General features: G+C 38.3%; 1 protein-coding gene across 15 annotated transcripts in view; it reads left to right on the top strand.

Annotated features, from left to right (window-relative positions):
• The first annotated feature begins 3000 nt into the window (after positions 1-3000).
• The window catches only part of LOC138176101 (C2 domain-containing protein 5), a 132793-nt gene continuing 108081 nt past the window's right edge, over positions 3001-27712 (top strand). For 4 of the 15 annotated variants that reach the window (XM_069106840.1, XM_069106845.1, XM_069106847.1 and 1 more), the window contains exons 1-5: positions 3004-3342; positions 7351-7437; positions 10363-10534; positions 24700-24795; positions 25651-25806. In XM_069106840.1, coding sequence (XP_068962941.1) covers positions 3253-3342; positions 7351-7437; positions 10363-10534; positions 24700-24795; positions 25651-25806 — 601 coding nt within the window. In that variant the 5' untranslated portion in view covers positions 3004-3252. Of the gene's footprint in view, positions 3343-7350; positions 7438-10362; positions 10535-24699; positions 24796-25650; positions 25807-27712 lie in introns of all 15 variants that reach the window. The other 11 variants (XM_069106833.1, XM_069106832.1, XM_069106834.1 and 8 more) reach the window with 6 other exon arrangements.

Here is a 27712-nt window from a genome sequence, read left to right as displayed (position 1 = left end):
ATTTCTCTTCCAAATTTTTCCTTCACTTCTCTTATTTGGTTTTCAAAATCCTTCTTAAGCTCCTCTATGGCCTGTAAGCAGCTTATTCTTTTCTTGGAAGCTTCTGTGCAGGAGTTCTAACTTTGCTGTCTTCCTCCTGTTCCATGCTTTGATCCTTTTTGTCCCCAAAAAAGGAGTCCAAAGTTGGATTACTGTGCTTTGTTTCCCTTGTTTGCTCATGTTGCCACTCAATTACTTGACTTTTGAGCTTTTTGCCACAGTAGAACTCTGCTACCAGACTAGGGAGCTTTGTCCCAATTGCTGGGGTTTTCTCAGTTGCTGGAGCTATTAGTTGGGTGCCGTCTTTGAGGCCTTCCCATGCTCTGGTAAACTGGTCATGCAACCCAGGACCTCCACCTCAGACAGTGATCCAGATCCAAGCAGGTTAAAGCAAGAGGAATTACCCCTCAGACTGGTCACTTGGTCCACCTGCAATCTGTAGGCCAGGAGCTCTGAAGCAGCCACGTGGAGGCAGCTGCATGGCCGTGGAGCCTCGGCCTCTTCTCACCCTGGGGGCAAAGGGCAACTTCACTCCCGAATTCCCAGGTCCCAAAGTCCACACTGCACTGACCTCTCACTTTGTCCTTAGCATCTATATGTTGATAATTCTGCAAAACACCACAGCTGCTGGTGATCTGAAGTCCCTCCAGCCAGGGGCTGGTCAGGCCACCCTGAGGCTAAAAACTCTGGCTCCTGCAGGGCTGGGCTTAGCTCCCAGAGCGCTGCACTGGCCACTTCCTGCCAGGCTGTCTTCAGCAGGAGGTTAGCTTCTCTCTGTCATTTTGTAGGTTCTGTAGTAAGTTCTGTCCAGTCCCAGCCCTGCAGTGACAGGCCTGGCAATGGCCCTTGAGATTGGTGGGTCAACTGGCCGCCAAGTTGATCAGGCCTTGTCAGGGCCTCTGCGCTGGCCCCATTGTTTTACGGGCCTCTGTGCCAGCTCCCGTTGTCTTTTGGGCCTCTTTGCTGGTCCCCCATTTGGAGGTGTTTCTACAGTTTTAGTCCATCAAAATTTGAAATAGCTGTGGTTCCTTTTCCTTCCCACCACCCCCCAAATGCTATTGTCTGTGAATCATTGAATGCCACAATTCTCCAAAGCCTGAAAATTGCAGGTGACCAAAAAGATAATGGAGAAGGGCATGATAATTCTAAGTTGCAGTATTATTACCAGGGATGCCTTAGGCATAAAACATTTCATAAACAACATTATTACTGAAAGGCACGACCAAGCTGGTAGACCAAGTAAGAGCTAGAGGGAGGGAAGAGGGACAGTCACAGTACTGAACAAGGACTCACAGATACATTAGATATACTGTATTTGGTGTTTAGAGAGGAATTACAGGAAAGCATGGAACAGAATCATCCATATGGGGAATTATGGATGGGCTGGGATCTATATAGATGTAAGGATTGACCAACAGTTGGGAAACAATGAAATGTTTCAGTAAAGCAGTCTACTGGTGAGGTTACCACCATCCTCCCAGTCCCTTAGGCTCAGCAACTTAGGTGGCATCTTCCTCACTCTCTCACATCCCACATCCAATAGGTTGACAAGGCCTGTAGATTTTACCTTCATAACATTTCTTACTTGTGCTCCTTTCTTCTGACACTGCCTCCACTACCCTCCTCATCTCACACCTGGATTATTGAAATAGCTTGCTGGTTGATCTCCCTGACACCAAATCCTTTCCTGCTCTCCTCCATTCTCCACTCACCTATCAAAATGATCTAAAGTTTAAGTCTGACTATATCCCCTTCTGCTCAATAAATTGCTGTGCTCCCTATCACCTCCAGGATGAAATATAAAACCTTTCATAAACTGACCCCTCCCCAACTCTCCAATCTTACATCCACCTGAGATCCAGTGACATTGGCTTGTCACCTGTTCCTCCAATAAGACACTCCTCTTTCCCTTTTTGGACTACAGCTATGTGGTGACGTGGCTAGATGGCCTGGATTTGAATCAGGAAAACTTGAGTTCAAATTTAACCTTACTAGGTTACTCACTTACCAGCTGTGTTACTTTGGGCAAGTCACTTAATTGTTATCAACCTTAGTTTCCTTAACTATAAAATAGGGATCATATAATACCCTGTGAGAATTAAACAAATTATTTGAAGCAACGCTTAGCACAATGTCTGGCTTAAAGCAGGCTTACTGAATGCTTATTTCAGGCTGTCCTTTACGCCCAGAATCCCTCATCTTCATCTCCTGGCTTCCTCCAAATCTATGCTAAAGTCTCACCTTCTGCAAGAACCTTGTCCTATCTCCCTCAATTTCGGTGCTTTCCCTCTGTTGTTGGTGTCTGTACATAATGGTTTGCAAGTTGTCCCACCCAGTAGACTCTATGAGCTCCTCCAGAGAGTAGGGACTAGCTTTTGTATCCCAAGCGCTACTTATAATGCCTGGCACACAGTAGGCGCTTAATAGCTGACTATTATTGGTTGATTGAGAGCTGGATTTTGGGTTGACCCAACATTAACATGACTGCCATAATAGCCAATGGAGGTTAGCGGCTGTAGGTCGCGCCATAAATTATTTACTCTGAGCCAATTCAGTCTAATTTGTAAACTGTCTTAACAAGCATTGTAGCACACTTCGCTTGTAAACGGTTCTGAGGTGTAGTCTTTCTGCCGCGCCTACATCCGCAGCTCGATGATTCGGCACTCGTCCTAGCCCCCTGCCAGTCTACCCCTTCGGACGAGGACCCGCCCTTCTTCGTCTCAGGGAGTGGATTCTCTTCAAGGTTTGGGCCGATAACCGACTTATCGATCCCCTCATCTTTTAATTCTCCCACCTGGCGCGAGGCACTGCCGGGAGGGAAGGCACCAACGTAGGGGTCTGTAAAGATTCACTCCAGGGTCTAGATAAAATTCTGGTTTCCTTTCTAGTGGTTCGATACACTGGCGGAAGCACCAGTTTCGGTCTGTTTCATAGTCATTCGGTATGTGGGCGTGGCCCTCCTAGGAACGCGACTCGGGAAAAGCAATACGTGCGTAGCGTGAAGGGGCGGGAGGAAGAGGGCGGTGAGAAGAGCGGCTGGTAGAGAACGCGCGCGCTCCCTTACTCCTCGGTCAGTTACGTACGCGCACGCGCACGCGCGTGTCCCGGTCTGGCTCCGCCCCCACACGCTCCCCCGCCCTTGAGCTCGGGCTTGGCGCAAAGGCGCTTGTTTGTCTGCAGGTTCCTTAACGGAGAGCGGCAGAACCGGCGAAGATGCCCGGAAAGCTGAAGGTGAAGATTGTGGCCGGGCGCCATTTGCCTGTAATGGACCGAGCGAGCGATCTGACTGATGCCTTCGTTGAGGTTGGTGCTCTGTCCTGCCCTGACTCATCAGGCAGCTGCAGATCCGGGGAGGCTCCTGCCTACCTGTGCCCCGGCTCCCTCGGGCTCTGGTGCACCTTTGCCCCCCTCCAGTGTGACCTTCTCGGGGATGTCTGCACCGGCACACGCCCATGGCATAGCCTAAGCATTGCAATGGTCAGACCCTGTCCAGCCTGCATGCTGTGTGTGTGACCCTGACACAAGGACATTGGACTAATCCACCTGGCCAGTCAGTAGACTCAGAGGCTTTGCTGGGCAGACACTTAACGATGCACACATTTTGAAGGGGCATGTCAACGTTATAGACAATTTTAAAGATTTAGTACTTGTGTTATTGCTGTTGTTTGCAGTTAGAAGCTGGTGTGAATTTAGAGAATCACAAAGTTTTAAATTGACTATTTTCTTTATGGTAATAATTCTCCAAAATAGAGATGCATGGGCATTTCCAATATAACTAATACTTTCTGCTCTTGTTTATGACAGTAGATCTTTTGAGCAGATCTCTAGGGGCAAATTTACTCCCTTAAGGTAGGAAACCAATTAAATGTTACCATCCATTTAAAATTGCACAATTTTCCCCCCAAACTAGTAATTATTGTAAAAGTTATGCAAATTAATATAGGCCTAGGGCCCTTAAGGAATTAATTCTGAGTCTGATAGAAACCAAGTAAAAATGGAAACTAATATTCACAGCTTTAGCGCAATACTCTGCATCTTTTGGCTATTGATGCTCTAGGACAATTGTTAGATATTTCACAGTTCATATCTGAATATATCATTTTTATTTATGACATAAATCATCCACATACTTTAAGGACTCCATCCATAGATATATGGGCAAATTTCTAGCATTGGGCTTTGAAAGCAAATAATCTGAAAGCAAAAGTTTGCTGAATGTAATATTAAAAGTTCTGGAACACTTTAAGTTCAATTCAAGAACAATTTATTAAACACCTAATATGTACAAGACTTTATGCAAGGCACTAGGGATACAAAGAAAAAAAATACAAAGATTTAGTATCCCTGCCCTCTAGGAGTTTACATTTTACTGGAAGGTACTATAGGTAATGATACAAATTCATTTCTAATGGGAGAAAGCACTAATATGGGAAAGAGAGGGGTGAATGTTAGGAAAATCCGGTATAGGGAATAACCTTTGAATTGTTTTGAGAGAAGACAGAGATTCTACAAAGTGGAAGTGAGGATGGAGTGCAATCTAGATGGGACATCTAGAGAAAGATATGGAGGTAGATGTAATACCATCTGCAGGGAATAGTAAAGCAGCCTAGTTTGACTGAAATGGAATTTTGTGTGGAGGAGATAAATAGGAAATAAAACTGGAAAAGTACAGGGGAGCGAGATTTGGAAAGGCTTTAAATGCTAGACTAAGGAATTTGTATTTTATATTAGAAGCAATCACTGAAGATTTTTTCATCAGGGAGTGACATGGTCAGACTTATGTTTAGGAATATCAATTGTGAAAATATACCTGGAAAGGTTTGGAAAGGGAAGAAACTAAACACAGAGAGATTGAAAGTAGGAGACTTTTTCACTGGTTGAGGCAAGAGGGTGGGTAATGAGGGCCTGAGCTAGAGTGGCTGCTCTTTGAATGGATGGACGGGGATAGATAGGAGAAATATTGTGGACATAAAATTGATAAGATTTGGTAGTGGATTTGTTTTGGAGGGTGAGGGAGAGAAAGATTCAAGGATGGCTCTTAGGTTGCTAATGTGGGTGGCTGGCAGAATTGTGATGCTCTTAAAACATTTGCATATTAGTCATCTTGTAAAAAAAAAACCCAAGAAAAATAAAAATTGTACTTCAATTGTACTTAGAATTTATCAGTTCTCTCTCTTGAAGGTGGATATCATTTTTTATAATGAGTCTTTTGGTATTGTCTTGAATCATTGTATTGAGTAACTAACTAGCTAAGTCTTTAGCAGCCAAGTCTTTCACAGTTGATCATCATTACAGTATTGTTTTATACGATGTGTATAATTGTGTATGATAATCTGCTTCTGCTCACTTCATTCTATATCCATTCATATAGATTTTTCCAGGTTTTTGTGAAACCATCCCTCTTTTCATTTTTTATGACACAATAGTAGTCTATCAAAATCATATACTTGTTCAGCCATTCCCCAATTGATGGACATTCTCTTCAGTTTCCAATTTTTTTTGCCAGCACAAAAAGAGCTGCTATAAATATTTTTGTTCACATAGGTTCTTTTCCTTTTTCTTTGTTCTATTTGGTTTTGCTGGGTCAAAGGGTATGCACAGTTTTATAGCCCTTAGGCATAGTTCCAAATCCTTCTCCAGAAATGATCTCTATTTCCAGGAGAAGATCGGAGTCATTCAAAACATTGAACAATTTCCCAAAGGCAATCTAACCTGCTCTCCTACTTTTCTGTGCTCATTGTCCTCAATGTCTATCCACAGTCTCTGGACCAGCTCTGTGGAATGTTCACCCAGCTCTATATCATAGTTTGAACAATAGGCATTTTTTGGTAGACTATACACTTCTTTAGGGCTAGGACCTTTTTTTCCCCCCTTTTTATTCCTCAGGACCTAGAACAGTACCTGACACATTGCACATACATAATATTTGTTGAAAATCAGTGAGTTGAACCACTTAGTATTTTCTGTGTTGGGTAGTTATGCTAAATTGTCTAATTGTGGATCACATTAGGACCCTTGGTAGTTTTCTAGGGCTTGATGCAGTCAGCATACTTATATATACAATCTTGTTGGATATTGCCATCTATAGGGAAATTCTTTCTCCAGGTCACCTTGTGTTGAGCATGTTTGTTTTATCTCTTGCATTTTTTTTTAAATTATAGCATATCATCAAAGATTGTCCTGTTATATTTTTCAGGGCAAATTATTTAATATTGATATCTGCAGAGGAGATGTTAATAGTCAATAAAAACTGGCATTCTTTATTCCTTTTGGTCAATGTTTGAATTGTAAAAATATGTTCTATTTTAGAATGTGGTTTGTAAAAGCCTACCTTTTTCCTTCTCATACCTTTATCATATATATATCTAGAATATGTGTAGATTATTTTCATGAAGATTTTGTGTACATGAACAATTATGCATATAAGTTAAATATTCTCTTGGTCATATTTTTATGTTAACTACTGAAGCCTAGATTCTTTCGAGACCTTTTTCTTTCCATCTTTCAGAGAACTTGAGAACCAATCCCTTAATGCCCTCAAAATTGGGTTATCATTTGCATGTATCACCTCTTTGTTTACTTAGTCTAGTCCAGCAGCTCATCTCATTTTTTTAGATTACATAGTATCATTTCTGCTTCCCCAAGCAGCACATATGAGACTGTGATGTTGAGTCTACATATAGCAAACCCATTGTCATTGATAGAGGAAAATACTTATTACAGATCTTTTCTATTTGAGGTCTGTTGTGCTTTAATCCCTCAATACATTCAGGATGATTTTCTCCAGTTTTTTCTTTCTAAGCTATCTGTAAACCTTTTTTCTCCCTACTGTTTCTTGTTTTATGAAGTGATACTACTCATAATCTTCCACCATCTTCTTTTGTAAGATGTTTATGTTTCAATGACTTTATGTTTTAAACCAGTATTGCCTTTGGCTACCATAATTCTCTGCTTAGCAAGAAGATCATATCTTCATAGACTCAGCTGGTTTTTAGGCATTTTTGCTCATTGTGACAAATGATTTACATTGTTTAAACTTCCTTATTTTGCTCATTGTGAAATGATTTATGTTGTTTAAACTTCCTTAGGAAATATTTTTTATTCATATGTTTTTTTTTTATTCATTCAGCACCAGCAGCTTGTTTGCTTAAGAGTTTCTTTGATTGCATAACATAACTTCTGGCCTTAGATGTTACTAATTGTGTGAAATAAGCCACTTTATGGATTAATTGCAGTGTTAATTTTTTGTTTTAAAAATTTACATTTAGTTCACATTCTTTGTGATTATAATACAACAATTCTTCCTTTTAGGTGAAATTTGGTAACATGACATTTAAAACAGATGTGTATCATAAGTCCCTTAACCCTCAGTGGAACTCAGAATGGTTTAAATTTGAGGTAAGATTTTAATTATCCTTATAAATAATGTTTCTTTAGTGTGTTGCACTATAGTAGTTTATAAATATTGTGGGGGTTTTTCCTGCAGAAAAACATGAATAGCTCTTACAAATTTTGGTTAATATCTTCTGTACAGTCCTTAAAGACACATTATCCTATGCCAACCCCAAATTTCTGAGCCTTTTATTTTTGGATATGTTATTAAACATTGAAATATAGAAAAGAATAAATCTCCATTACTATCTTATTTATTTGGCTAAAAAGCAGTATACTTTACCTTGTGAAGGATTATATTTACCAAATTTATTTTTGGATTATTTTTCTTGTATTTTCAAACAGTAGTTGATACAGTATTAATATACAGGATGTGATCACTTGAATTTTCTCATGTAAGATGTAGTTTTGATCCATCAAATAATCTAAAGCAGTAATGCAAAAAAAAAACCCCAGATTTCTACAGGCTATACATTGACTTAGAAAACCACAAATTAACATTATCTGTTTTGTATTATATTTTTATTGTGTTAAACATTTCCCAGTTACATTTCAGTGTGGTTGGATTCTATGCTTTTGGCTCGGGGGTACCAGGTTTGTACTAAAATGTACATTTTTACAATAGCCTGTTACAAGTCTTTCACAGTCCTTATCATAGCTTATCTGTTTGTCAAGAGCTGTATAGAATTAGTTAGTGCTCATCTACAGAGCCTGACAAATAGTAAGTATTTTATAAATGTTAGCTATTATTATTATTATCTTTGAATGATACTGTCATCCAGTACATATTTCACCTTAGATGACAAGGATGAAAGGCAGGTAATGTAGTGGCTAGTCAGCTGGCTCAGGAAGACCCTAGTTCAGGGATCAATTCTGAACACATACATGGCTATATGATTTTAGGCAAGTCACTTAATCCTCCATTATCTATTGCTCTCAGCCTGGAGGGAAAGGTCAGAGCTATGAGAAAGAGTATTTATCCTTGACCCTTTCATCTTCAGTGTTTTAATCCATCATTTGTATAAAAACATAGAGGGTATGCTTATCAGTTTTCAGGTGACACAGAGCTGGGAGTGATAGGTAATAAAATAAAACTTCATGATTGAAAATGATCTCAGTAGCTGAAATATTGAAAGAAAGATGATGAAATTTAATAGACATAAGTGTAAAAGTTTTCTGTTGAGGTTAAAAAACAATTTTATACAGATAGAATGGGGAATATATGGTTTAGCAACAGTTCACATAAACAATCTCTGGCGGTTTTATTTGACTACACTCGTGAACCAGTAGTGTAAAAAGATTGCTTACAATCTAATGTATGTATATTGTAGGGAGTGTTGTGTTTCATTTGGAATACCACATTTAGAAGATGCCACAGTGGGACACTGATGAGTTACAGTTAATCGAGAGAGGAGTGATCAGTGTAGTGAATGGTTGAAAGAACTGTGCATTTTTATTTTTGGGTAATGGAAGACTTAACATTTGAAACAATCGAAAGGTTTCTAATGTGAAAAGGCTGAAACTGGTAGGCACTGTGGTATAGGGGAAAGGACATGGGACTTGGAGTCAAAAGAACTGGGTTTGAATTCTGGGTCTGATAACATGTGACTTATTAACTGAGTCTCAATTTCTTCATTTATAAAATGGGGAGAATAATACTTGTGTTTCCAACTTACGGAATTGTTGTGAGGAAATACCTTGTAAACTGGAAAGCATTATGTAAATGGAAGTTTCTACTATTAGAATCTTGATGATGATGATTATGATGATAATGTTGATATTCCAAAAAGCAGAACTAGTACAAATGAGTGGAAGTTACAGGGAGGGCACTTTTGGATCAGTAAGAGAGGACTTTTTTCCCACTAGACTTGTGATTATTTAGAAGGGGAACTCCTGATGAAGAAATGTTTCCATCATTGTAGATCAGCACCAGCTCTGAAAGTTATGGTCTTAGAGAGTTGTCTGGGGTAGTGTGCTGTTTAGTGGCTTGCTCTGGGTCATGCAGTCAAGATGTGGGTTGTGAACCTGCATTTTTCTGACCTCAAGGCTGTGAAGCCATCTTCTCTACCCATTCTACTATTTCTCAAGAAGAACTAACATTTAAAAGTTGTCTAAAAAAGAAACAGGTTGTTTTGCAAAGCAGTAAATTCTCTGTCACTGGAAATAGCCAAGCAGAGGTTAGGGGTTTCTACATTGGGTAGGAGCGTAGATGAAATGATCTCTTCTGAGGTCCCATCTAATTCAAATTCTGTGGAAGAAGTGTTCTTGTTTTGCTGTAGCTAATAAATAATAATAATAGTTGACATTTGCATAGTGTTTTAAGGTGGCAAAGTGTTTTATGTATTTTATTTTGTTGCATGTTTTCCTCACAACAGACTTGGGCAGTCTTACTATCCCCATTTTACAGATGCTTATAATTATTGGAGGAGAGATTTGAAACCAGTGATTCTCTCTTGACTCTAAGGCCTTTCCTCTACACTAAATAGATTTTCCTAGCTTCCACACCTCTACAATAATGCTTTTTTGTCATTATAGACTATAAAGAGCTTTTTCAATTTAGATATTTAAAATTCTCCTTTTAAAGAATTTAAGTATGGAAGGTTTTGATATATGAACTAAATTTGCCATTTTTAATTTTCTGCTTTTGGATAATTATAAATAAATCTTTTTGATCTCTTTAGCTAATTTATATAGTGTTTATTACAATATTAACCAGGCATATTTTTTTACAATAAAACATGAATGTATGAAGAAAAAATATTTCATGCGTTGTTCATATTTTATGGTGATCACGTCCTGTTTATGTGTTCAGTTCCATTAGAAATTTGGGAGAAAATTTCTTTGCATTATGAGAAATGTCATATCCTCTTGTTATATATTTTATTTTTTATAATTTAAGACTTGATATTTCATATTGGAATATAATTCTAGGTGGATGATGAAGATTTACAAGATGAGCCTCTGCAGATTACAGTACTTGACCATGATACTTACAGTGCAAATGATGCCATTGGCAAAGTGTATATTGATATTGATCCTTTACTGTATAGTGAGGCTGCTACAGTCATCTCAGGATGGTTTCCAATTTATGACACCATACATGGTAAGGGTTAATATTTTAAAACAAAAAGATTTGATTTTTTTTTTTTAAGATTTCTACATCACTGGGTTATTTTATTGAAAATATCTCTATTTAAAAACATACCTTTAGCAGACATGTAACAATTTAAAATGTGACTCCTGGTCAGTCTTTACATTATGGTAAGAAAGTGCATTATTTATAATTAATTTAACATAACAGAAATTTATTAATGGTCAAGGCATTGTGCTAAATCCTGGGATACTTTGAAGTGTCTCAGATATGAGCCATTGTCTTCAGAGAACTTGTAAACTAGTTGGGGCTCACAGGTTGGGGGAGTATCACTGAAATACACAGATAAATATAATACAAGATAGAGAATAAAGATAGAGAATATAAGGTATCAGAGTAACTATCTACCAAAGAAGAATTTTAGGAATATTTAAATAGGTTGTTGTTGAATTGTTTTCAGTTGTGTCCGACTCTTTGTGACCCCATTTAGGGTTTTCTTGGAAAAGATACTAGAGTGGTTTGCCATTTTCTGCTGCACCTTATTTTAGAGATGAGGAAACCTAGATAAGCAGAATTAAGTGGCTTATCCAGGGTCACACAGCTAGTGTCTGAGGCTGGATTTGAACTCAGGAAAATGAGTGAGTCTTCCAGACTTCAGGCCTAGCACTCTATCCACTTTGCCACTTAACTATCCCATTTGAGGCGGGAGAGACTACTTTTAGCTGGGAGGATCAGGGATGTCTCTATGACTATTGTGAAATTTAACCTGAATTTTGAAGGAAGATAAGAATCCTGAAAGGCAGAAATGAGGAGGGAAAGAATTATAGGTATTGAAGATAGACTTTACAAATGTGGAGGAGGCAAGAGATGGCACGTGGAGCAAGTCACCCACTGTTGTAAAACAAAGATAGGAAGAGAGTTTGGAGTAAGAATGTGAACAGACTTACATTCAAGGTTAAGTGATAAATATTTTATATTAGAGGCAATAAGGAACCCCTGGAGATTTTTGATTAGGTTTGGGACCTGTGTCTCAGGAAGATTATTTTGTGGTTGTGTGGAGGCTGGATTGGATCTTTCCCACCATAAACTCACCCTTCCTCATATTTCTGTTGATGGTGCCACCATCTTCCTGATCAGCAAGAATTAAAACCCTTGAGTTATTTTTGACCCATCCATCTCTTTCACCCTTATATTAAAATATGATGTATGGGGCAAGGATCCTGTCCATCTTCCTTACAACCATCAAAATAATCTTCCTAAAGCACATGCCTGACCATATCACTTCCCTTGTCAAAAGGCTTCAGTGTTTCCCTCTTGCTTCTTGGACAAAAATGTTGCCTTTTAAAGCTATCCATAAGCTAGGTTCAATCCTTTCTTTCCAGACTTAATTTACATTAGTTCCTTTCTGTGTTATAGGCAAACTTGAGTGCTCTCTTTTCTATGAAGTTGACATTTTATCTCCTGCCTTCCTACATTTTTGTAAATTGTTTTCCAATGCTTGGAATCTTCTCTTTCCTCATTTTTGCCTCTCAGAATCTTTAAATTACTTTAAGAGACTGCTTAGATGCCATGTCTCCCACTGAACCTTTCTGAATCACACCTGTGTTAATTTTCTCTCCTTCTAGGTTACCTTGTGTTGACTTATCATTTACATATATTACATGTTTAACATGTAAGTCACTAATGGGTGGAGACTCTTTCATTATCTTTTTATTCTCAGATTCTAGCACCATGAAATTACATCCAAAGGGCAGCCACTGTGTATACCCTTTGGTCTAGCAATACCATTACTAGGTCTGTATCCTAAATAAATCATGAAAAAGGAAAAAGGATATGTATGTACAACAATATTTATAATAGCCCTTTTCGTAGTAGCAGAATATTGGAAATTGAGGGGATGCCTATCAATTGGGGAATTGCTGAACAAGCTGTGGTAAATGAATGTAATACAATTTTTTGTGCAGTAAGAAATGAACAGGCAGATTTCAGAAAAATCTGGAAAGACTTGTCTAACTGTTTACACATAGTAAGATTCAATAAATATTTGTTATATTGAAATGATAAATTTAATTTTGGACTTGTGTTTGAGATGTGGTGGGATGTCCAAGTAGAAATATAGGACTTCAGAGAGATAAGACGTGTAGGCTTTCTTGATGATTTATATTATGTTATTATATGTATTTTACATACCATGTTTTACACATAAATATGTATTATATATTCTTTGTATATAGATGAGTCATCTGTATATAAGTAATAATTGAGCCCATGGGATCAGATAAGATTGCCTATGGAGAAAATATCAAGAAAGAAGTCATCTCAGGGCAGAGTTTTGGCGGAGATGCTTATACTTTTGAGAGTTGGAGATAATGAACCCACATTTATATAGTACTTTAAGATTTGTAAATTACTTTATACCTAGTATATTATTTCAGTTTCACTATAATCCTTTGAGGTTATCCTAATTTTCTATGATAATTCAATCAAGTATTTATTGGCTTAATATGGCTTACTATGTGTAAGGCATTGTGCTCACCTCTGGAAATACAAATACAATAAAAAAGAAAGACAATCCCTGACTTTAAGGAGCTTAGTTCTAATGGGAAAACAAGCCATAAAAGAACCTATTAAAGGGGGTAGGATGGAGAAAGAAAGTGCCTACTAGAAGGACATGATGGAGGCATCCAGGAGAGTTCAGCCTGGTAGGAAATGAAGAGATAGCATTCCTGGGTGCAGCTCTTTAAAGGAGGTTCTGGAAGGAACCTAATCAGGGAGAGAAGTCCTACGGGCAGAGAATAGTTCTGAGGTGTTAGTTCCAGGACTAAAGTGAACTTTCAAGATGAAGAGGTTTCTGGGGAAGTCGAGAGGAGGGCAGCCTGTTGGGACAGTAAGAGATGACTGACCAGAAGAGGAGGCCTAAGAAAGAGCAGTGTTATGGAAGCTAAAGGAGGGAAAGTATCTAGGGGAAGGGAGTAGTGTTGAAAACTGCAGAGGGCCAAGGAGGATGAAGAGTGAATAAAGATTGTCATCAGATTTCATAACAAAGAGGTCATCCATCTGTAACCTTGACTAGGATAATTTCAGTAGAATGGTGAAATTAGAAGTCAGATTCTAAGGGGTTGAGGAGTGAGTGGCAAGAAAAATAAGAAAGGCAAGGTGTATAGAAGTTTTTTTTTTAATAGTATTTGTTCTCCCAATTATATGTCAAGACAATTTTTTTTAATTTAAATGCTTTATTAACTGCTGATTTACATCATTCGTTTCCGCCAGATTTTGAGTTACAAATTTTCTCCCCGTTTTTCCCCCACCCATCCCCCCAAACAGCAGTCCCACAGGATATCCCCACCTCCAATCTGCTCTCTCCCATATTTTCTCCCATACCCGTTTCAACTTTTCCAGTGGATCTCTATGCCTCAGTGCCTGTATATCTTATTTCTTAATTACATGTAAGATGGTATTAATAATAGTATACACACACACACACACACACACATATATATATATTTGAATATTTGATTTTAAAACTTTCAATTCCAGATTCATTCCCTTCCCCCCCCCTGCCACCCACCCCCACTGGGGGGACAAGCAGTTCAGTATAGGTTATACATGTGTGGCTAATGCAAAACAATAACATAGTAGATGTATTGTAAAAGACTGACTATTTTTCCCTCCCTCCTATCCCACCTCCCACTTGTTCTATTCTCTACTTTGATCCTGTCCCTTTTCAAAAGTGGGTGCTTCCAACTTCCCTCCCCCCCAGCGTGCCCTCCCTTCCATCATCCCCCCTCACATCCTCTTCCCCCCCTATTCTCCTGGAGGGTAAGATCCCCTATTTAGTGTGTATTTCCCTCCCTTCTCAAGCCAGATTCAATAGGAATAAGGTTGACCTATTCCCTTTTGCCTTCCTATTCTTCCCCTCCATTGTAACCATTTTCCCTTGCCTCTTCTGTATGAGATAGTTTGCCCCACTCTGTCTCTCCCCATCTCCTCTCATTATATTCCTCTCACCTCTTAATTTCACCTTTTAAGTATCATCCCTTCCTGTTAAATTGGTCCCGTGCCCTCTATCTATGTATACCTGTAAACGTATATACACACATTCACATATGTATTCATATGCCCGCATACCCTCATATAAAGACATATATATACATACATACATATATATATATATATATTTCTAATCCCTTCAACTACTGAGAAAAGTTTCATAGGTTACAATTATTGCTTTTCCATGTAGGAATGTTAATAGTTCAACTTTGGCCAGGTGGCTCAGCGAGCAAGAGCACCGGCTCCAGTGCCGGGACGACCCAGATCAAATCCGGGCCCAGACACTCAGCACCACGCCCAGAAACAATAACTGGCCATGCAACCCCGAACAAGCCACTCAACCCCGATTGCTTCAAAAAAAAAAATAGTTCAACTTTGATAAGTTCCTTATGATTTCTTTTCCCTATTTACCTTCTCATGCTTCTCTTGCTTCTTGTATCTGAATGTCAAATTTTCTATTCAACTCTGGTTTTTTCAGCAAGAATGCTTGAAAGTCCTGTATTCCACTGAATGACCATATTTTCCCCTGAAACAGGATACTCAGTTTTGCTGGGTAGGTGACTCTTGGTTTTAATCCCAGCTCCCTTGACCTCCGGAATATCACATTCCAAGCCCTTCGAGCCCTCAGTGTAGAAGCTGCCAGATCCTGGGTTATCCTGATTGTGTTTCCACAATATTCAAATTTTTTCTTCCTGGCTGCTTGTAATATTCTCTCCTTAATCTGGGAATTCTGGAACCTGGCTATAATATTCCTAGGAGTTTTCTTTTTGGGATCTTTTTCAGGAGGTGATCGGTGGATTCTTTCAACCTCTATTTTGCCCTCTGGTTCTAAAGCATCAGGGCAGTTTTCTTTGAGAACTTCCTGGAGGATGCTTTCTAGGCTTTTACTTTGGTCATGGCTCTCAGGCAGTCCAACAATTTTTAAATTATCTCTCCTGGATCTATTTTCCAGGTCAGTGGTTTTTCCCATGAGATATTTCACATTGCCTTCTATTCTTTCATTTGTTTGGATCTGTTTAACAGCATCTTGATTTCTCATAAAGTCATTAGCTTCCATTTGCTCCAATCTAATTCTGAAGCAATGATTCTCCTCAGTGAGCTTTTGAGATTCTTTTTCCATCTGGCAAATTCGACTTTTTAAGGCATTCTTCTCCTCATTGCCTTTTTGAGCCTCCTTTGCCATTTGAGTCAGTCTGTTTTTTAAGGTATTATTTTCTTTCAGTCAGGCTGTTGACTCTCATTTCATAATTTTCTTGCATTGTTCTCATTTTTCTTCCCAATTTTTCCTCCACTTCTCTTATCTGCTTCTTAAGGTCCTCTATGGCCTGTAACCAGCTTGTATTTTCCTTTGAAGCTTTTGGTGCAGGAGTTCTGACTTCACTGTTTTCCTCCTGTTCCATGCCTTGCTCCTTCTTATCCCCAAAATAGGAGTGTAATGTTGGAATCTTCTGTCTGCTTTGTTTCCTTTGCCTGCTCATTTTGCCACTCAATGATTTGACTTTTGGGCTTTTTGCCACAGTAGGACTCTGCCACCAGACAGGGGAGTTTTCGTCCCAAACGCTGGGGTTTTCTCAGCTGCCGGAGGTATTAGATGGGTGCCCTCTCTGAGGTCTCCACATGCTCTGGCAAGCTGGACACACACCCCAGGACCTCCACCCTAGACTGCAATCCAGATCCAAGCAGGTTAAAGCAAGAGCGATGACCCCTCAGACTGGTGCTTGGTCCCCCTACACTCTGCAGGCCAGGAGCTGAAGCCACCACATGGCGCTGGCAGGCTGTGCTGGAGTCTCAGGGGTTTCTCGCTCCGGGGGTAAAAGCCACGCACTCCCACTTCCTGGGTCCCAAAGTCCAGACTGCACAGGCCTCTCACCTTGTCCTTCGCATCTACGTATTGATAAATCAGGAAACAGCCACAGCTGCTGCTGATCTGGAGTCCCTCTGGCTGGCGGCTGGTGGGGCCTGCCCTGGGGCTAAAGCCTTGACGTGGGGCTGGGCTTGGCTCCCAGAGCACTGCGCTGGCCGATTCCTGCCGGCCTGCTGGGCTGTCCTCAGCGGGAGGTTAGCTTCTCTGTGTCATTTTGTGGGTTCTGCAGCTCCAAAGTTTGTTTAGAGTCCCCTTTTTACATGGATTGGGGAGGGTGGAAGCCGGAGCCGCGGGAAGGTCGTGCTTCTACTCCCAAGACAATTTTTAATAATTGATTTTTAAAAGATTTTGAATTCCAAATCTTTCTACCTCCTTCTGTCCCTCTTCCTTTTTCCTAAAATGGAAGCAATTTGATAAAGGTTATGCATGTGCTATCATGTAAAGCATATTTCCATGTTAGTCACAGTTGGGAAAGAAAAAAGAGCTCAAAAGGAAAAAACCCCACAGAAAATCATGTTAAATGAAAAAAGTATGCTTCTGTCTGCATTCAGAGTACATCAGTTCTTTATCTGGATGTGGATAGCATTTTCCTTTGTGTAGCCTTTGTACTTGTCTTGGGTCATTGTGTTGACTGAGAAGAGCTGAATCATTCATAGTTGATTGTCACGCGGAGTTGCTAATTCTGTGTATGATATTTTCCTAGTTCTGTTCATTTCACTTTGCATCAGTTTGTACAAGTTTTTCCAGGTTTTTCTGAAATCTGCCTGTTCATTTCTTATTGCATAATAATATTATATTACATTCATTTATCACAGCTTGTTCAGCCATTCCCCAATTGATAGGCATCTCCTCAATTTCCAATATTTTGCTACAACGAAAAGGGCTGCTATAAATATTTTTGTATATATAGGTCCTTCCCCCTTTTTTTATGATTTCTTTGGGATATAGATCTAGTAATGGGATTGATAGATCAAAGGGTATACACAGTGGTTGCTCTTTGGATGTAGTTTCAAATTGTTCTTCGAGGATGGTTGGATCAGTTCACAACTCCAGCAGTGCATTAGTTTCCCAATTTTTCCACATCCTCTCCAACATTTTTCATTTTCCTTTTTTGTCAAATTAACCAGTATGATAAATGTGAGGCAGTATCTCAGAGTTGTTTTAATTTGCATTTCTCTAATCAAAAGTGATTTAGAACACTTCTTCATATGCATATAGATAGCTTTGATTTCTTCATCTGCCTGTTTGTATCTTTTGGCCATTTATCATTTGGGGAATGGCTTGTATTCTTATAAATTTGACTCAGTTCTCTATATATTGAGAAATGACACCTTTTTTCAGAGATACTGTAAAGATTATTTCCCAGCTCTCTGCTTTCCTTCTAATCTTGATTATATTGGTTTTATTTGTGCTTTTTATTTTATTTTATTTTTGCCTTTTGGAGGGCAGTTGGGGTTAAGTAACTTGCCCAAGGTTACACAGCTAGTATTTTTGTGTGGGTGTTAAGTGTCTCAGGCCGAACTGAACTTGGGTCCTCCTGACTCCAGGGCCAGCGCTTTACTCACTGCGTCACCTAGCCGCCCCAAGCTTTTTAATTTAATATAATCAAATTATCTATTTTACATGTCATAATACTCTCTGTCTCTTGTTTGGTCATGAATTCTTCACTTTTCCATAGATCTGACAGGTAGACCATTCCTTGTTCTTCTAATTTGCTTATGGTATCACCCTTTATGTCTAAATCATATATCCATTTTGACTTTATCTTGATATATGGTGTGATATATGTTGTTCTATACCTAGTTTGTGCCGCATTTTCCAGTTTTCCCAGCCTGTAACTCACTTATTTTCTCCATTAAGAATTTTGGGTGCTATACCACTTTTTGCATATATATTTAGTGTTGATATTACTTCATTGTCTATGATACCTTTTTGTAAGATATAGATTCCTTATCTCTTTTAATTAGGTCTATTTTTACTTTTGCTTTGTCTGAGATCAGATTGCTACCCCAGATTTTTTTTTACTTCAGCTGAAGAACAATAGTTTTTCTTCCAGCCCCTTACCTTACTCTGTGTGTCTCTCTTTTTCAAGTGTGCTTCTTGTAAACAATGTATTGTAGGATTCTGGTTCTTGATCCTATCTGCTAAACACTTCTATTTTATGGGAGAGTTCCATCCTATTCACCTTCACAGTTATGATTACTAACTCTCCATCCTATTTTTCCTCCTGTGTGTCCTTTCTCTCCTTTCACCCTTTCCCTCCTTGATAGAGTTTTGCTTCTGTCTGCTGCTTTTCCCTGATCTGCCTCTCTTCTGTCAGTCCCTCCACTTATTTATTCCTTTACTTAATCTTTTCCTCTCTTGCTTTCCTGTCCAGTAAGGTAGATTTCTATATTCAACTAATTGTGTCTGTCATTCCCTCTTTAAGCCAATACTGATGAGAGTAAGGTTCAAGTGATGCCTGTTGTCCACTCTTCCTTCCACTGTAATAGGTTTTTTTGTACCTCTTCATGTGAAATAATTGACCCCATTCTACCTCTCCCTTCCGTCTGCACCCAGTGTTCTCCTCTTTCTCATCCCTTAATTATTTTTTGTATCATTTCCTCTATGTGTGTTCCTTCTAGCTATACTATTAGTGGCATAATTTTTAAGAATTATAAGTATCATCTTTCCACATAGGGATGTAAACAGTTCAGCTCCACTGAATCCCTTATGTTTTCTTTTCCCTTTTCCCTTTTTTCGGCTTCTCTTAGGTCTTGATATTGGAGATCAAATTTTTTGTTCAATTCTGGTCTTCTTATGAAAGCTTGAAATCCTGCTATTTCATTGAATAGTCATTTTTTCCCTTGAAGTATTATGCTAAATTTTGCCAGGTAGATAATTCTTGGTTGTAGCCCTAGCTCCTTTGCCTTCTGTAATGTCATGTTCTATGATCTCTGATCCTTTAATGTTGCAGCTGCCAAGTGCTCTCTAATCCTGATTGTGTCTCCCTGATATTTAAATTATTGCTTTCTGGCCACAGTCAGTATTTTTTTCCTTGACCTGATAGTTCTGAAACTTGGCTATAATGTTCCTTGGAGTTTTTATTTTGGGATCTCTCTCCTGAGGTAACTGGTAGATTCCTTCAGTGCCTATTTTGCCCTGTGGTTCTAGGTCATCAGGGCAGTTTTTCTTTATATTTTCTTGAAAGATGCTGTCCAGGCACTCCTTTTGATTATGGCTTTCAGGTAGTCCAGTGTTTCTGACATTATCTCTCCTGGATCTATTTTCTAGGTCATTTGTTTTTCCAGTGAGGCATTTTACATTTTCTTCTGTTTTTTTCATTCTTTTGAATTTGTTTGATTGATTCTTGATATCTCATAGGGTCATTAGCTTCTACTTGCCCAATTCTAACTTTTAAGGATTGGTTTCCTCAATTAGCTTTTGAACTTTCTTTTCTCTTTGACTAACTGTACTTTTTTTTTTTTGGAGGGCAATTGGGGTTAAGTAACTTGCCCAAGGTTACATGGCTAGTATTTTTGTGTGGGTGTTTTTTGTCTGAGGCCGGAACCGAACTTGGGTCCTCCTGACTCTGGGGTGCTCTACTCACTGTGCCACCTAGCCGCCCCCAACTGTACTTTTTAAGGAGTTGTTTTCAGTGGATTTTTGTGTCTCCTTTTCCATTTGATCAATTCTACTTTTTAAGCAATTGTTTTATTTTTCCAAGCTGCTAGCTTTTTTTTTTCATAATTCTTTTGCATTACTCTCATTTCTTTTTTCAATTTTTCTTCTACTTTTCTCATATGATTTTGTAAGCTCATTTTTGGGCTCTTCCATGAGTTCTTTCTGGGTTTGAGACCACTTCCCATTTTTCTTTGGGGCTTTGCCCATAGGAGTCTTGCCATTGTCTTTCTTTTTTGAGTTTGTGTCTTGATCTTCCCTATCATCATAGTAACTTTCTGTGATCAGATTATTATTATTATTATTTTTTTGCTCATCTTTTTTGACCCTCTTCCTCTCTTTTAAATTTGAGCTCTGCTCTGGGAGTAGAAAGCTCACTGTCTCAGGCCTCTTGTGCCAGGGGCTGCAGGACCTGGTTGTTTACCTGGCACTACACTGATGTTGCCCTGAGGCCCATAAGGGACCGTTGTGTCTGGTGAGGGAGTGGGATAGAGGGTGGCTGGTGCTGCTATAGGCCGTAGGGGTCTGGGTGCTTACCTGGTGCTGAGCCAGGGTCCTAGTGCTGGTGTCTGGTATATGCTGAGGCAGGTGGGGTGTTTCTTCATTTCCGCAGGGCTACACTGTAGTACCTGGCAGTGTGGTCATTGAAGACTGTTTGCCTGGGCTGTGCTGAAGCACCTGGCAGTTCTCAGAGCTGGAGTGTACCCATTCCCTTGGCTATTGCTGAGGCATGTGGGGGGTTTTGGTGTTGGCCTGCTCCACTGCACTGGGGCTTAGGATCTCCCGCTAGTTTGCTGAGGTAGTGCTTCCTGCAGGTTTGCTAGAATGCTTCCTGTCCTGGAATGTGCTCCCCTTTTACTTGAGTGAGATCTTTCTTGCTGATCTTCCCAGTTTCTTGGGCTAAAAACTTTTTACCCCATCTTTTTGCTGGTTCTCCTGTTTTAGGATTTGTTTTGGGGTGCTATTTTATGATTGCTTAGAGGTGAATATGAGAGAGTTGTGGCGATTTACAGCTTTCTCTGCCATCTTGGCTCCCAGAAGTCTGTATAGAAGGTTTTTTGAGGTTAGTAATAGAAAGGCAGGAAAGATACAGGGAGATAGCTTAAAGGCAAAGGGCATGATATGATTAAGTGAATTTTTCTTTTTCAGGACAAGGGAGACCTAAGCATATTTGTAGGCAGCAGGGAATGGTCAGTACAGAGAAATTAAAAAGAAGAAATGTTATTTCCAGGGTTTGGAGCAGCCACTTCAGGAGTCTGAAAGTGAATCAATTTGAGATGAATGCAAGGAATGTCATGCAGTAATGAGGACCCAATTGAGTTTACATAATCCTATATACCTGGTTGTATGACTTTAGCTTATTAAAAGGGGAGTCTGAGTTTAGCATTATCAGCATATCTGGCAGAGAAGTGGGCAGGGGACTAAAGGGTGAAGGGTGGTGCTTTGCTGAACAAGTTTAACTATAGGTTGCAAAAGGAGAAAAGTGAAGCCAAGGACTGGGAGGTAAGGGAGGGGCAAGGGGACTCAATGTCTCAGTGAAATTTAATAATTTAATTTTAATTTTTGGTATTTTAACTCCTGTGTGTGATTTAACTTATAATTTAAAAGTATTCATCATTTTATTCTATAATTGAAAGTTTTTGTAGTTTATCATTATATAAGAAGAAATATTTTTTTATATTTCTTCAAATGAAAGAAGTCTTGGGGGAAAAAGTCTTTTGTGGTTTTTCTAAATTCATCACTGAATTATTGCTAAATGTGTAAGTTATGGCTAAAGATAGAACCATAATAAGGAAGAACAGTGTAAAATTTCATTAATCAGCATCCCTGTTTTTTGTTCTATAGACTAGACTATATATAGACCAGCTAATTTGGAGATGTTTTTCACCAAAAAAATTGACTTGAATTTTTTTTGGGGGGGTTGTGCTTAATTATTATGTACTGAGGTATGAAGTTGAGGCTACTGAGGTGAAGGTTTTGTGATCTGTGTTGGAAGAAGTACTCACACTGCTGATGAAGGAACTTTTGAAATATCAAAATATGTTATAATGAGAAGGTAGTCTGAGAAGTTTGAGATATGGACCCAGAAACCCAGGTTTGAGTTCTGGTTCTGCCACTTACCAAACTACTTAATATTTTGGTTTCTTTGTTTCAAAATGTAAATAATCATCATAAACTAATTTATTCTCCTGTAGTTATGTGAGAGACCATAAAACCTTTTTGAGACCACAGTATTTGCTGTAGCTACTGCCACATCAGGCACCATAGGAGGAATGTTGGAATTGTCTAAGAATGCTCATAAAGAAAGGCTTCAAATGTTACTATGGTAGAAGTGACTTGAGAAAAGTAATAAAGATATGCAGAAATACATTGAAAGATTACATCAGTATCTAACAGCTATATGGTGTAGATAATTTAAACATATTATTACTCAGCTATAGACAATAGCAACAAAATGCAGAATGGAAATCTGTTATATTACCTATTTTTGGCACTACAAAGTGGATAATAGACCTAGAAAGTTTCCAAACAGAAGCAGCCTGTGTAGTGTTAGTAAAACACAGGGCTAAGATAGCTATAAAAAGATGAACACTTCTTGTCAAAAAGGAGTAAAAGGATTGATAGATATTTTTAGAGCACATGACAAATAACTGAAATATTTTTGGAACAAACTCACCTTAAAACTGAAGTAAATACTGCCAGATTTGTGAGATAGAATCAGGAGTAGATTATTTCCAGATGGAGCATTTGAAATGGCTATGATCCAGGAGTGGAATTAAAAAAACCACTCCAAGGGGAACATTCGAAGAACTTAATCAACACTATGTTAACAAAGAAGCATGGAACAAATATCAGTCATGCAGGTTTGTTTATAGAAATGGAGGGGTTTATTAAAGTTGATGATTCAGAATCGGGTTATTGCCACCAGAAACAATAGAATGTTTATCCTCAAAGGAGCCTTAATTTATTGATCAGTGCAGTTTATGCAGTGAAGTGGTGGAAACATATCTCTGCAGGTTGCAAACATTTACCACTTACTGGTTATCTTGAAAGACATAATCAGGTCACTTGCTATCTGTTATGAAGTATAGATGGCAAATCCATGTATTACAAATGTACCCTTCCTGCACCTCCCAATCCTTGAGAATTCAACAAATAAAAACTACTAGAAATGAAGCATTGTTATAAGATAGAACTGACTATAACATTAACAGAACTATCCAGACATAACATTGGCCCATAAAACTTAAAGATAGATTTTAATGGATATTGCCTTGCTGAATATTCAGAATCACCAAACTGCATGGAATTAAGAACTTTCAAAATATATAAATAAAAACCACGTGGGAACAGGATGAGATTATATGTTATTCTGGTCTCCTTTTTACTATTGGAGCTGTCCCAAAGATGATTTCAAAGAGTCTACACAAAAGGACCTTAACACCCTCATACTCTTGTTCATTTGCTTAAACCAGTCATTTTATCAATTTATGTAACCATATGTAGAACATAAATTATTGAAAAGAAATAGTAAACTAGTGACTTGTCTTTGGGCCTTTTTTTTTTAATCTAAACCCCATCAGAAAGGATGAGAATAATAAGATAACAATGATAACAGTAATATCATTGGTTATAGGGGACATATAGTACCAAAGTTTGCAAACACTTTACATATATTATATCTCATTGGGAAAGTATTTGGCATGTACTAGGATGAAAAATATTTGTTTGACTGGTAGGTAGAGTAAGTGGAGGTGTGTATAGTATGAAGTAAGACTGAAAAATTCTTCATCTTCTGAGATTGGAAGGAAGGAGGAGAAAACAAGTGAGAACAGAAGTTTTGTTGTGTAGAGGAATACAACTGAAGTTAGAGGTCAGGTTGGTTATTTTTGTTCTTGGTGAAATCACAGCAGTTATCAGAGATGTTGGGTTTGCATTCTGAAGGCTTGAGGAAGACTGATACGTGATGTGGGGAAATGTAATAGGGAGTTTATGATAGATAAATAATTATCAAGCAACAGTCCATGCCAAGTATGAGTTTGTAAATGAAGTCCTTAAATTTACTACTTTATTTAGCAGTGTGTGGAATACTGGGATGAAGACCAGAGAATTTGGAGTCTTGGTTACTAAGATTTTAATAGGTCAGGAGTGGTGAGAGGTAAAATAGTTAAGGGATCTAGAGTAGTGGTTAAGTAAATGGTTGAAATAACTGTGTGATCAGAAGGACTAAATGTAACAAGGGGCCAAAACCATGGTTATTTTAAAGGCTGGAGAGGGGAAAGATAAAGGAATATTTTGGGGAAAAAGTATTGATGTTGCTTTTCTAATGTAATACATCAGTATGCCAAAAACTTCTAGTTTCATGGGTATGAAAACTAGTCTTAGAGAGTTGTTTAAAGTTCAGAAAATTTAAATGTTTTGCCCATAGTCAAGGGAGGATTTCAGTTAGGTCTTGCTGGCTCAAAGTTCAGCACTCTTTTAGTTATGCTAAGCTACTCCTATAATAGGTAATTTTATGAAAAGAATCTTTAATTTACTTGATAGTTTAAAATGAAGGATTATTTTTCTAAAATGAATTGTTTTTTTTCTTTTTATTTCACAGGTATCCGTGGAGAGATCAATGTAGTAGTAAAAGTAGACCTCTTTAATGACTTAAACCGTTTTAGGCAGTCATCTTGTGGAGTAAAATTCTTCTGCAGTAAGTAAATAATTTTAATTGGAAGTAACTTGTTCTTAATATGGGAAAAATAAGTGCAAATGTGGAAAAACGAATATCTAAGATAAGATCTAAACAGAGAATGTGTACTTGTCAAGAAATTATTAATCTCTGCTTATGTAGAATATTTTTCAGGGGTCAGAAGCTTCTGACTAAACAGTAACTAGTTTTCTTAAATTTTTATGTTTAGGCCTGGAAAATTCAGTAATATTTTGCTGTTGTATGAGGCAAGAGAACAATGCCATTTACTTGTATCTCAGTTCTATCTCTGTTCTCAATGTGGTACAGTCTTTTCTATGGCTAAATGCATGTAATTTTGTATTCCATGTATTAAATCACTGTATTCATCTGGAATTTTGATATTGTTTGGTCATAATTTTTGTTTGCTAGTGTCTCAGGAATGCGCTATTGCCAGTAGACATTGAGATCTATGTGGTACTTTGAGAGATAGAATGTCAAGTGGCATGATTTTTAAAGACTGATAAAGTCATGTCTGGAATAATTTTAAAAAATTTGAAATGAATATTCAGTTTCTAGCTTAGTGATTATTTTTTACTTTCCTTTTCTATTTCTATAATATAAATCTCAGCTGATTTATATTCTGAATTTTATTTGAAGTTCCTATTATATTATTTAATATTATCTATAGCAGTTACTGAACCACAAAAATCATATCCTTTTTGTAAAAGTAGCATGATAATAATTACTTCATTACAAAACCATCATTAAAGTCATATTCTTTAGTTCTAAGATAAGCAGATTTTGTATTTAAAATATTAGTTTCACTGGTTATAAATTAATAAATGTAATGATACATCAATTCTTTTTTTTTAACAGCAACATCTATTCCAAAGTGTTATCGAGCTGTAATAATTCATGGATTTGTAGAAGAATTGGTAGTGAATGAAGATCCAGAATATCAGTGGATTGACCGAATTCGTACACCAAGGGCATCGAATGAGGCCAGGCAGAGACTTATTTCATTAATGTCAGGTATGTTTGCTTGTGAATTAGAGGTGCAGATGGAAATATCTTATAAAGGGTTGGATCTAGAACTTGGCAGAATGATCAATACTGGAGATAGAGATTTGGGAATTATCTGTATAACCACAGGAGTTGAAGGTAGTGTGGTTAGTGAAAAAAGCACTGACTTTTCACTTGGGACTTGGGTTCAAATCCTACTACACATGGGACCTTGGTAAGTCATTTAGTGTCTTTGGGCCTCATTCATAACAAGACAGTACTGGCATAGGTGATAACTCCATCACTAGAGCCTGTGAGATTAAATAGAGGAGAGAAGTTATTGTGCCTACCTCAGTTGTTGTCACTTGTGAGTATCAAATGAGATAATGCATTTAGTGCTTTTCCAACCTTAAAACATGTTAATATTAGCTATTTTTAAAAGAAGACAGTTCATGATGAACGTTGAAATAGTCTTAAATTATTCTTTCTTGTTATTACTAATAAAACTTTCACATGGTTTTTGTGTGACATGTCAAAAAAAGATACATGAGCATATAAATAAAAAGGAGGAGGGAAAGCTAAAGCTTATAGCAATAATAGTGATTATTCACATTTATATAGCTTTTTCCAGTTTACAAATTACTTTTCTCATGATGACCCTTGAGGCGGCTTGTGCAAATAGGTATTATAAAACATTGTTAATGCTATTTTAAAGTTGAGAAAATTGAGGCTCAGGTTAGAAAACGATTTGCCCGTGATCACATAAGTCAGTAAATGTTGAAGCCAGAACCTTAATCTTCTGACTCTTGAACCTGGTACTTTTTCTACTACACTCTATTGTTTCTTAATATGATTTCCAGGGAAGAAACCTCTTTGTGGAGAAGGGGCCTCCCATCCCAGCCAGCACCAACACTAATACCAGCCATTGATAGGATAGTCAGGCCAGCCCAGTTGAAATAGCAAGGGACTGTGAGAGAGACAGAAATCAGCGTTTACCAGGTGTGTCCAACCACTTTGATCACTTCCTTTGGTGGAGACAGTCCAGAACCCCAGGCCCAAGAGAATGAGGATTAGCAGTCCTCCTGTAACAGTAGTCGTGTTTCCACTTACAGCAGTCACTGAGGGGAGCAACCCATGTGGAGAAGGGGCTTGCTATCCCCCCGCACTGCCACCAGCAGCTCCTAAAAATGGACGGGTCAACCTAAGAGCATAGAGAATACTGGGGTTCCACAGACACTGACTCTACTTCCAGCTCCCGCCCCCCCCCCCCCCCCAACCAAGACATCCAAAGTAGCAATTGCTGTAGAGATGTGGTTTGGCAGCTGCTTTTTTCAGGGGCCTCAGCTACCATCTGCTAGGGTCACTGACGCTTGCTGAAAACCTAGAAAAGAAAGTTATCTCCATCCAAGTCCTTGGCACCATCATGTACCTCAACATCTGAGATGGATTTTGTCTGACATTAAGAAAGATACATTACCATCTGCTTTGTCCATGGCACCACTGAGCCTTTCCATTTCATTTGCTGTTGAAATCTCTTATGTGTGTCATCTCTTACTTTAGAGTCTGAACTTCTTGAGAACAATGACTACCTTTTTCTTTGTATCCCTAGCGTTTAATGCAGGGCTTTGCAACAAAGAAAGTGCTTAATAAATGCTTTTTCATTGATTCATTTGGGAATTTATAAAAAGTGTAAGGGAAACAAGAAGGGCTTTTATCTTATTTCCCTATCACTACAAGCTATCTTACATTTATTAAAAACAAATGGAGCTAAGCTATCCTCATTTACTTTCTGGTAGATTGTTGTGAATATGCAAAAGTCTGAGTAATGTAGTAAAAGGATCACTGCTTTAGGAAGCAAGATCCCTGGGTTATAGTAACCCTGTCACTTATTAACTATGTTACCTTAGGTAAGTCATCTAACTTCTCTGGGCTGCAT

Source organism: Petaurus breviceps, unplaced genomic scaffold, assembly GCF_028583685.1.
Source record: "Petaurus breviceps papuanus isolate PSGF00001 unplaced genomic scaffold, PetGlider_PUasm1.0 81, whole genome shotgun sequence".
In the NCBI taxonomy this organism is placed as follows: domain Eukaryota; kingdom Metazoa; phylum Chordata; class Mammalia; order Diprotodontia; family Petauridae; genus Petaurus; species Petaurus breviceps.
This window is presented reverse-complemented; position numbering and strand designations above follow the sequence as displayed.